This window comes from Gossypium hirsutum, chromosome A11 (assembly GCF_007990345.1).
Source record: "Gossypium hirsutum isolate 1008001.06 chromosome A11, Gossypium_hirsutum_v2.1, whole genome shotgun sequence".
Lineage (NCBI taxonomy): Eukaryota > Viridiplantae > Streptophyta > Magnoliopsida > Malvales > Malvaceae > Gossypium > Gossypium hirsutum.
In genome coordinates, this window is record NC_053434.1 from 5279719 (window position 1) to 5292026 (window position 12308).

The 12308-nt window shown below is 28.4% G+C and overlaps 2 protein-coding genes across 3 annotated transcripts; one reads left to right on the forward strand and one right to left on the reverse strand.

Moving 5' to 3' along the window:
• Nucleotides 1-7577: 7577 nt before the first annotated feature.
• Nucleotides 7578-8087, forward strand: LOC107959525 (chaperone protein dnaJ 20, chloroplastic). Its single transcript, XM_016895603.1, has one exon. The coding sequence runs from the start codon at nt 7578-7580 to the stop codon at nt 8085-8087; it is 510 nt and encodes a 169-aa protein (XP_016751092.1).
• A 310-nt stretch (nt 8088-8397) lies between these two features.
• Nucleotides 8398-11874, reverse strand: LOC107899680 (trafficking protein particle complex subunit 12). Of its 2 annotated transcripts, XR_001684790.2 has the most exons (3): nt 10640-11849; nt 8884-8933; nt 8398-8752 (listed from the first exon to the last, which is right to left on the reverse strand). XR_001684790.2 is itself a non-coding variant. In XM_016825453.2 (2 exons), the coding sequence occupies exon 1, from the start codon at nt 11730-11732 to the stop codon at nt 10641-10643; it is 1092 nt and encodes a 363-aa protein (XP_016680942.1). In that variant the 5' UTR covers nt 11733-11874; the 3' UTR covers nt 8768-8933; nt 10640. The 2 variants fall into 2 exon arrangements, 1 of the variants encoding a protein (XP_016680942.1); XM_016825453.2 differs by lacking the exon at nt 8398-8752 and having other exon boundaries at nt 8768-8933; nt 10640-11874.
• Nucleotides 11875-12308: the final 434 nt, after the last annotated feature.

Sequence of the window (12308 nt, forward strand, 5' to 3'; positions counted from 1 at the left end):
CACTAAAATATTTATAATTGGAGCTACGAAACTTCAGATTAAGTTCCGTTAATTTTTCTTAAAACTAGACTCATATACCTTTCTACCATGAAATTTTCAGAATTTTTAATATAGCCAATTAGTACAATTTATTCCTCAAAGTTACCCCTGGTCTGCTATTTGACAACTTCGACCCTTTTTTACTAAAATTTAATTATCTTATAGAATAGGACTCGAATGATGTTCCCGTTTATTTCTCTTGAAAATAGACTCATTAAATATTCTAAGCATATAAATTATAGCTCATAATTATTTTTATACAATTTTTAATGATTTCCCCAATTCAGAATAGGGAATTCCAAAATCAATCTGACATTGTCTCACAAAAATTCAAATTCATACCAAATTAGTCAAATCCTATTTTATACCATAACCAAACCTAAATTTATTTATTTCATCCTTACATTTACAATTTCAAAATGACACACACATAAGACATCCTAGGTACATGCCATTGCCCATAATTAACACACTTTACCTCATTGAATTCGGGATCGGCATGGGATGCTGATTCAACGTTTTATCTTTACTTTACCTGCGCACGGAAACAAACCGTACGCTGAGTATGGTATACTCAGTGGTATTTCTATAATCCAAACACTTGATAATATAACAATTAAACTTAAAATCACAATAACAAATATAACTATTCATTTATTTATTTTATAGATAAGTTTCATTTACTTACCATATAACAAACACAACAACATATTTGCTCAATTCTTTTCTTTTGCTTACCGTATAAATTCTCTACAATATATTCACAATTCATTTGTATTCACACTTTACTTCTTAACAATATACCATTTTAATTCATTCTAACATCAATCATCATCCATTTGAACTTCACTCATTTCATGAACCTTTTGGTTCATGTTTTCAATCTCATATCTCATATCTCAATTTCAATTCTCAATTCAATTTCTCATTTCATTCCAATAGCTCAATCAATCAAATTCACTCGATTTATCTTTTCACTTATTTACCCCTATTAACAAGACTCGGACTCTGATAGATATGCGGATTCCTCCCAAACACACCAGAATATCCAACCCAAACACACCCGGAATATTATAAATCCTCCATAACACACCAGTATATCATATCCTCCCAAACACACCAATAAGGCATTAAATGCCTCTTCGGATAAACCGAAGTATATAATAATAGAAATATCTTCTCGGCCGAACTACAAATCTCCCCATCACATCACAAATCCAATGGCATGCCATTTGTATCCAATCTGGTCTGATACTGTTAATAGGGTATTTGATTCACTTTCTCAATTTAATAAATCTTTCATCAATATACCATTCTAATAATCACATATATTTACACATTTTCATAATTTCATATATTTTCATTCAATTCAACAAATATATTTCAATTATTCACATTAATTCATAATTCAATACAACTCAATTCACTTTTCAATATCAAATATTCAATTATCACAAATCTCATATATTCATATCAATTCCCTCATATTCCAATCAATATAATTTTTTTTTCAATATAACATTCATTCAATATTCAAAATTTTCCATAAATCATATATATATTATATTTCAATCAATATAAATCCAATCAAAATGATTTCAATCAATATAAATTTGATAAATTCATCACATACCAAAATCAATCCATTTCAATTGTAAAATATCATAATTCTATCACTAACAATTGTCATCTGTATATAAATATAACAAATAATGACTGAGTTCGGATTATAGAAATACAAACCGTATTTTCTCGAGCTAACTCCCGTTGTCTTTACCATTTTTCCTTGCTTAGCCGAGATTTCCCGAGACAACATTAGCTATGGGAATTAAAACAATTCATATTCGTTAATTCTCTACTAATTTATATCTAATTAGTAAATTTTGATTCAATTTCTACTTTAATTTCAATTTAATCTTAACTAAATTCACTTACTTTTTCTATCTCAATTCATACTTCATTTCTATTCAAATTTTGTCCAAACTCATACTTAACTATTAAATTTTCAGCATATTTTCCTAATTTCGAAAATTTCATCAATTTAGTCCCTTCAACATAAAACTTATGAATTACTTTACAATTCAATCCTTATTTCATTTCTAACTTGAATTCCTATCAATCTAACCCCTAATTCATTTTTTTATTCAACATGAACAATATTTAGAATTCTAATAACTTTCAAAATATTAATTTAATTTCATCAAAACTTTGTTCTAAAGCTTTTAAAACACCAAAATTAAGTAAAAAGGGCTAAATTAACTTACCTATTAAACTTCCAAACCTTCAAACCCTAATTCTCCCTTTTTATTTTCTTTCTCCTTTCTTTCTTTCCTTCCCCGCTTTTCGTTTGCCTATTCTGTTTCTTTTCTTTGTTTCCTTTCTCTTTTTCTTTATTTATTTACTATATATATATAAAATATAATAATAAAAATAAAATATCTATATTTAAAAATCTATTTAATAAAAAATATTTATTTAACACTTGTATGCATTTTTTATTATTACACATGTCACAAATTTTACCATACATTTGTCATAATTTAATATATTTATTACATAAAAATCTCATAATACAATTATTTAATTAATAAATATCTTATTTAATATTAAATACTAATATTACAATTGTACACACTTATATTTCACATTTGTACCAATAAATTCATTACAATTGTCATTATTTAATTTAGTTATCAAACAAAAATCTCATTATTTAATTATTTAATTAATAAATATCTTTTATTCTAAAATTAAGTAAATATACAATTATATTCCAAGTGTTCAAATACATATATTACACTTGTACAATTTTATCATCACACATTTGTCTTTATTTCAATTTATTTCATAATATAATAACTTAATATCAATTAAATAATAATAACTATAATAATAAATTAATTATTTAATATAAGAAAATCCTATACTCTTCCATCTTTTGCCGCTTAAATTCATACATTAGGCATAATTGCCTATTTGGTCCCTTTTTATTTTCTTTTAATCTACAATTCAACTTTCATCCTTTATTCAATTTAGTCATTTTTCCTAATTACTCTTAATTAAGTTAAATTCACTTAATTAAAACTCTAATTAACCACTCGATTAACTTCATAAATATTTTTAATAAATATTTTCTAATCCATTTTTCAGAAACAGTGATCCGAAAATACACCTTTCTAATAACCTTAAAGTTCGGGTCGTTACATATCCTCTTTTGTCGACGACAATTATTTGTTGTTTTTTTTTCTTTTACTTGAATTATATGATCTATTCATGGAATGAATTAATAAATTTTTGCAATCACAACTTTGACGGTAAAATTATAATACAAAATGAATTTTATCACATTAATATTTATATTAAAATTTACATAATATATAATTAAAAAGTATTTATGTTAAATTGTAAATTAATAAAAGAAAAATACATCAATGAATAAAATATTATTTTGTATTGTTTACCATTTATGTGATTGCTTAATTTTAATTAAACGTGTTGTTTAATGATAAATTATATTTTTATTAAATTATTATATAATAAAATTATTAGTTATATAAAATTAAAATTATCGACATCTCAATGTTGAGGGTTTGAGTCCTACGCTAACATATCCTTCCTAAACCGTAATGTAAATTTTGATGGTAACCAAGAGAAAAACATTAAACATTAAACATTAAATATTAAATATTAAAAGCACCGAAAAAGAAGGTCAAAACTGTAAAAGTGCTCTCCAGTGAGAGAGCAATTTGTTCATTCAAGCTTCACCCACCAGCGAAAAAATAACCCTTATATGCGAAATCTTTGACTCTCATCGTGTTAGTTGCTTATTATATAACAAATTTAAATAACAAATATAATTAGCAATATTTAAACTCAGGCCATTAATGGAGCAGTGAACACCCTAATCATCACGTTATACATGAGATTTAAGTAATAAGTAATTTTAAGCATTATATCAAAAATATATATGATAATAACCTATAATAAAATTAATGTTAAAAATATTTTAATACAATCCAAATGAAGCCTTGATCAAATTTATTTCAATCAACTTAATTATGCGAGTTATTTTATTTTAAAATTGTATTCTTAAATTCTTTATCTATTGATTATATTTTTTAAAGTTATTTAAGCATAATATGTTGAGGTTTTTTTTAAATAATGGTTATTTTGTACGAACATTTATTCTTAATGTAGTGCGTTTGGTTTTCTTTTTATCTCATATTATTATATTACTATAATACTTAATTTGACTATTACTATTATTTTTTTACTAATCACATATAAACATATTGCCCAACTAAAAAAATTTAGAGAGATATGTTGGTCGAAAAGCCTGGCCAAGAAAAAATAATATTAAAATTTTTAATTCATGTTGATTCATCGGTATTAAGTGAAGGGAGCCGGAAGCGATAAAAAAAAATGGATAACAGTTCAGACTACTTATATTCCATCGGTATAGGCTTGAACAAGAGAGATCTTGACTTTTATTTGGCCATTTTAAATTAAATAATAAATATTTTTTAAAGTTAGGATTATTATCTTAAATATCAGGAGTAGAGATCTTTAAGTTGATAGGCAGGTTTTTAAATATATATATACGTGTTGAGGGTAGGTAAGGTTATTTGTGAAATTATTATAGATTATAATCAACATACTAAATAATATAAATATTAATATAACTTTTTTTTTATTATCAAATTAGGAAGTTGACAATTATCTTATAAATATATAGTAAAATATCAAAAAAAGATACAATAAAATTTTAAAATTACTTGTGGAATAAAAAAAATACTCTCATAATATACCAAATACTAACCCATTTTATAATTGTTTAAATAATAAAGCAATTTGATTAGATAAGGTTTCAAGTCAACATAATTTTAAAAAGGGTAAATTAGATAAATGGTCACTAAATTATAGGTAAGTTTTTGTTTTAGTCATTTTACTTAAAAAAAGTTATAATTTAGTCACTAAAGTTTTCAAATTTATATTTTTGTCACCAGACTATTAAGTGATACTTTTATAGTTGGTATAATAATAAATTTAGTCCTCAATATTTATATTTTATGTTAATTTGACCCTAATTCTATATAAAAAAAGTATAAAAAAACCTCAAATTTATTTAAAAATAGAAAAATTCAAAAAATAATTTTAGAAAAATATAAAATATCGAAAATGTTGTTGAAGAACTAATACACATGAGAAATAAATAAAACTATCATTCAAGTAGACCATTATCCCCATTACATGCTTCCTCAAAACCAAATTGGTAACATCTTCTAGTAAAGTTACATGTCCCTAAAGAAGATCTAAATTTAATATTATAGAGGCTTATAAAATTGACTATGGTGCCATCTTTATAACAAAAAAAAAAAATCTTTTTTGTATTCAATTAAAATTTAAATTTCATTTATATTATTTTTCAAAACCTAAATTGTAAAAACACAAATTATATTCTGAATTTTTTTTCTTATAACAAAAATCATGTCAATAAACAGAAGAGTTAAAAAAATATAACTAATAATTTTGCTTAATGTTTTTTAAAGAATGTGTATTGGAAATTTGGTGGTCTAAAAAAATTACTTCATTTTCTCACCGTCTAATTTTGAAAATCTTATATACTTTTATTTTAATTTTAATTTTTAGAACTTTCTAAAATTTTAAAAGAATTTCAATTTTTATTATTTTATATGTAATAGGGTCAAATTGAAAAAAAATATAAACTTTAAGGACTGAAATTGCAATTGTACCAACTAGAAAAGTTTCATTAACAGTAGGGCAGCAAAAACAATCCCGAAAACTTTAGTGATCAAATTAAAACTTTTTTTTAGTTAAGTGACTAGAACAAAAATTTACTGATAGTTTAGTGACTAATAACAAATTTCACCTTTTTCTTTTAAATATCGGGCAGTGATATGGGTACTGGCATGGGTAGGTGTGGTCAATACATGTGAATCCATGCTTTGTCCAACAACCAAAAGCAACTTGTCAATGCATTGTGATGGAAAATATCAGAGGAACAAATTCGGCATAATAAAAAATATTTTCCTTTATATTATGAAAAATAAAAGTAATTAAAAATAAGAAAATATTTATTACGTTATTAATGAAGTTTTAGTTACTTAACAAGTGGGGTAAAAGATTGACAAATGTCATATAAGTTATATAATAAAATATTAAATAAAAGACACATGATAATTTTTTAATATTATATGTGAAATAAAAAAATATATTATTAATATATTAAATACTAATTTTTAAGGAAATAACTTAATGCAACAATTAAGTTGTACTTGGGTTATTGGGATAGACAGTAATAGTAATTCGCATTATATGCAATGCGAATAGCCATTAAATAGGATATTTTAACTAAGTTGTGAAAATGTTTGGGTAGTGCGTAGATTTTATTTTATATGTTTGTTCACTTAGAACACGAGAGTACTTATAGGTGGAAAGTTTGGAGTGACTCATTTATTTTATGCAAGTGTCCATTTTAAATTTAGATAAAGGTGTTAATTAAATAATAATTAATTATATATAAATTTGAAAAATCTAAACTTCAAACCCATCGCCCTCAATTCAAACTCAAAATTATTGGTGAAGTGTTTAGATAAATGAAAATTAAGCATAAATGCCAATTAAAAAATAATAATTAGGAAAATAAGTGATTTTTTTTAATGCAAGTCAAAAGAAAGATTGTATAAAATAATTATATTATTTATTTTTAATAGTTTTATGTCACATCAATAATATCATCTTAAATTTTAAAATTTTAATTTTAATTTAACTTTTTTTAAAAATAAAAATATTAATGTGATATAAAACTATTGAAAAAAATATTACCATTGTTTCAAACAAAATTTTTTTGACAAAAGTGTGCCCTGTACGAAATTCTTAAAAGTAATTAAGCTGTCGTTGGATCACAATGGCAAAAGAAATTTAGACAGTTTCCAACGGTTATTGTTTTATATTTCTTTTATTTTGAATTTAAATTGTTTAATTTATTTTATTTTATATAAAAATAAAAATTTCTCATATTACTTTCTTTAAGAACTGTTTTTAAATTTTTTAAAATTAACGTTGAACTAATTAGTAATTCGTAAGTAACATCAATGCAGTTAATTCTTAAGAATAGTAAATATACTAATTATAGGTAGCAGGGGTAGCAACTTCGAAGCAAAGATGGCAATTTCCAAGCAAAGGCCAGACACCACACGTTGACCAGACAAAGCCATCGCCCGCTACATGCCAAAACTGCGTTATGATTGCACACAAGAAAAACGTGTTATTTCTGGTATATAACTAAACCATCCGTCTTTGAAGAGCTTCAGCTCCAACTTCTTTGTTAAGAGCTATCAGTTAATTATTCACAAATTCCTTTATTTTTTTTTATTTTTCTCAAACAATCATTTCGAAGTTCGTGTTAATCTGCAATTTTTTACGGAAATCGACCCGGGATCCGCCGTAATTAGACCTCCAGAAGGTTCCTAACTGAAGCTTACAACAATCCGTTATATTCAAGAACAGGATTTTCCATGGAAATTAGTCTCAGTACCAACAAATTGGTTTCAACACCAACAAAATTAGGGTTCCGACGGAAGAGTCAAGTCATATCATGTAGGGTTGATAATTTCGCCGCCACGGAAAGGGGGAAAACCAATTTTTATAAAGTTCTTTCTCTTGATTCCGAGAACGTCGGTTTAGCTGAAATAAAGAAGGCTTATAGAAGAATGGTTCTTCAATATCATCCCGACGTTTGTCCTCCTTCAGCAAGGGAAGAATCGACCCAGAGATTTCTCGAGCTTCAAATGGCTTACGAAACTCTGTCGGATCCGATTTCTCGTCAAACGTATGATTATGAATTGGGCTTGGTTAATCCGGATCCGATTTCTCATCAAAAGTATGATTATGAAATGGAGTTGGTTAATCCAATGGGGTTTGGATTTGGGAATTATATGACGGACGAAAGGAGACCGAACTTTCAGAGGGATGTTAAAAAACGATCTCAGAGTAGTATGCAGCGGATGAAAAATAGGTACAGGTAGAAATTAATGATGTATATTTTTATCATTTTTGTAAATCGTTTTATGTAATTATTAATTATCGCAATTTATTAATCTCAAGTCTTTTTTATTCGTTTAAAATTTCTAAATTTCTTTTATGGGTTAAAACTTATCAAGTACTATAATCAAAATCACAATTTAACCACTACATTACAAAGCACGGTAATTTCGGCAACATTGTATATTAGTGCAAACAATATAAAATTTATATAATTATTTATAGGGTAAAAAAGTTAATTTACAATTGCGAGATACTCGATCAAATTCAAATAATAATAATATACCTGAAAAATTAATATCCAAATCTATTGTGAATAATAATTAAAATATTCGAATTTACTATATCTAAATCCACAAAGACAGTTCAAGTATCTACAAATATCTAAATTCACAGTCAGTTGTTGGGAAATCCCAACACTTTTAAATCCAGCTCCCTCCATAAAAAGAACCAAATTTGAATGTTAAAACGAGGGAAAAAAAGAACAAACCAAACCTAGCGAGCACAAGTATGTTAAGATCGGCAACGATTAGACAAACGCTGCCGCTTCTTTGAAAATCTCCAAGGTTCAAGTTCCATGTGAAGTTCAAAAATCTTAAAATTTTAAAACATGAGTTACCTGGTTAATTTGAAGAACTCACCCTGTATTCTGTTTTTTTTTTTATATATATATAAAAGAAAGGAATCCACAAAAGTGGTAGTCAATATGAGTATTAATTCTACAAGCATTGGTGCCCCCGTGTAATAGAATCAACTAGGAACAAAGTGAAGAGCACGCACCAAGGGCTAATGCTGCGACCCAAATCTCTGCCGTCTTTACGAATTAATACCTGCCCAAATTCAGCTATTAATCAGACCCAAAATGGCGCCAATTGTTAAAATAGGCAACAAAAGGACTAAAACAATGAATCAATGGTACTTGTTCTTTGTAAACTGTAATTTTACCAAATTAAATATGTTCTTAAGCATGCTTTGCAGTTACCATCTACTTATGTTGCAGAAAACATGTACAACATCGAGACAAGTACTAGAACACTTCATGTCTATTCGATAAAAGGAAGCTTTGTTAGAAGGCTTGACTAAGAAGCTGATTAAGAACATTTTCCTAAAACTTTCTTTGGAGTAAATATGTGCATCTCATGTATAATATTCATAAAGGCAATACTCCCATCTTCTATCACAAACTTATAGCAACATCCAATCACTAAGACTTTCCCGTTGACTGCATTAAGTACAATCACAGCAATACTACGTATATACAGAACTTGGGAGTCATTTGGCAATGAGAAGCACCCCCCTTGAAGCTCTAAGAAGATTTTATGCAGGTTCCTACTTCTCAGTGTCTGCTTTTCTATTTCCTACTTCATACCAAGTCACTACTTCTGATCTGTTAAAATAGATTACCAAATCAAGGATAAATGGCTCATTAGAAACCTTATAACAGCCACATTGGTATGCAGTATCCCAATTACAACACTTTAATGTACCATCATAATTTGGTGGTTGTACAAAAAAAGAATGAATGAATGAAAAGGTTTCATCCAGTGCACAAGGCTCCCACCATAAGAAGGGTGTGGGAAAGGTACTGATATATGCAGTCCTCCCCTTATTTTACACAGAGGTTATTTCCAGGGTTCTAACCAGTGATCAAATTAAAAACACTAGATCACCGAACCAGTAACCAAACATGAGTGCTCCCACTATAAGAAGCGCAGGATCTGGAGAAGGTCCTGGTATATGTAGCTTTCCCCTTATTTTACACAGAGGTTGTTTCCAGGGTTCGAACCAATGACTATATCCAAATGGTGAACACTTGATCATCTTACCAGGATGTCAGAGGAAATTGTCTCTCAAATCGTGGTGTCTAAGAAACTAGGCTGTTGTCCATTGTTATGAACCAAAATAACACAATACTCAGTAAAATAGGCATATAAATAATAGCAGTAGAGATCACTCTTTTGCAGGAACCAGTATTATTTTGAAGAAAAATAGACGGGCAATGTTAACCTATTATTTAATCTAGTAGTACAAAATAACTGGAAATCCTATATAAAAAGTTTTAGTCATACACATAGGAGTCAAGAAAACCCGTAGACCACTGGAGTGGATAAGGGGACAAATACAATAAAAATAAAATAAATACTGTTTTTAAGAATCACCTACTCAATAGGTTGTCAGTTCTTTGTAAGGCTAAAATAACTCAGATACAGGTATAAGCACTACCCATATCAATATTCAACCTTCTGCACGAGCAAGAACTTAAGTGCATAGTCTCAAATCGGAATGATGCAATTCAACCATCAAAAGCAACATAGGACAAAACATAGCATTGAGTCAAAATCCTATGTGAATAAATGCCACTAAATAAGCGACCTCGTCCGTGAATACTACAGCAAACAAAATTGCATCCATTATAAACATAATATATATAAAGTAATATAATCATTTAGATATTCTGTAGGAACTCAATTTTAACCATATAAAATTCATACATTGCAAAGGAATACTAATGACAAACAAGTGAATAGAAGAATACCTCAAACCCTGATACAAGATGCATCAAAATCATCGGGAGCAACATGTACAATCCAATTATTCAAAGTCCTCTTAATCTCTGAGTGATTGACATATGCCAGCTCATACATACTACACAGATTGACCACCAGAGTCTCATTCAATGCGCTGGTAGGAACCCTTTCGAGTGCATTCTCCAATACCTTAATGGAATCAGACAAATCTCTCAAATACATCAAACAAAGTGCCTTATTATTAATCGCAACAACATCCGTATGATCCCTTTCGATACACTCCTCATATTCCCTCACCGCAGAAACATAATCTTTGCCCACCACATAAACCAAGGCCTTGTTTCTATTCACAAGGTTCCTAAATTGAACTTCACTCAAGAACGAATGCCCATCATTCTTCCCTTCATTTAACATCGTCTCTACATGATTAAATGACCCTTTTGCCCCTTCAATATCACCAATCTGCATCTGAATATACCCTAATTTTGAAACTAAGAGTGGATCTAAATAATCACGATCAATCATATCCTTGATCAAATCTACACACAAAATGAATTCCTTATCTCCCAAATGATGCCCAATTAAACAATTCAAAACAAAAATTTCCCTTCTTTTCCAAATTTTGACAGAATCATGTAGGTTATTGCTTTCTTTTTCTTTTATTTTCTGACGAATAAAATTAAGCAAACGATAAAACCGATCTAACCCTTCTTGGCGATTCCCGAGCTTGATCGGAAGCTGAGCATGGATGAACCGAAGAGAGAAAGGGAGCATCGAACCAGAACGGTTCGGGTAAAGTTGAGGGTAAGTTTCGTACTTATAATAGTGGCTGTTGAAGTCGTCGAGAGTGTCGAGGTCGGTCGAAGCGTCGGCGAAACGTCGTAGTTTCGAGAGGGCGAGAACGTTGTAGGTGAGGTAGATAAGGTGGTCGTGGGGGTTATTTAGGAGGTTGAGGGAACGGGCTCGGGAAACTTTGTCGAGAATGGAGCGCCATGAGCCACGACTAGCGAGGTCTTCGAGCGAGGCGAGCTCGTGGGCTAGGTCGTTCAGAGATCCGAATTGGTTCGTCGGAGGGTCGGCGGACGGTGATGGTTCGTCCATTGCGACGACGACTGTGGGGTGAGAATGAGTGAGGCAAGTTATTTTGCTGAAGCTTTCGCCCTTTTTTGGGGTTAGGGAGGGGGGGAATTACGTTCTTTTTTTTTTAGGTAGTCCATCATATTTTTTTGAATATTTATACGTTAATAAACATGGTAAACTATACAACTATATATATTTTTAATTTAATCACTAAAAAGTTTACAATTTAATGAATATTTTAATAACTTTCAAATCTAAATTTTATTATATTTAGATTGTTTATAAAATGTAAGTTAAAAAATCATAATTATTCGAAATAAAATTGATTTTTTATTTAATATGATTAATTTTAAAATTTTATTGATATAATTTTTTATTTAAAATAATTTTTTTAAAAAATCTTAAAATATAATTGTTTTTTTTAAACATTTATGAAAAAACCCTAAAATAAATTTAGATGTTTTGTTAAATCTTGTTAAAATTTGGAGCTTTCAAACAACATATTTTCGCAATCTCTAAAATCAATTGTAACTATAAATGTAATCAACTTCTATACAAGAAAATTATGTTGATGATGAATGAAGCAATTTTCACCTT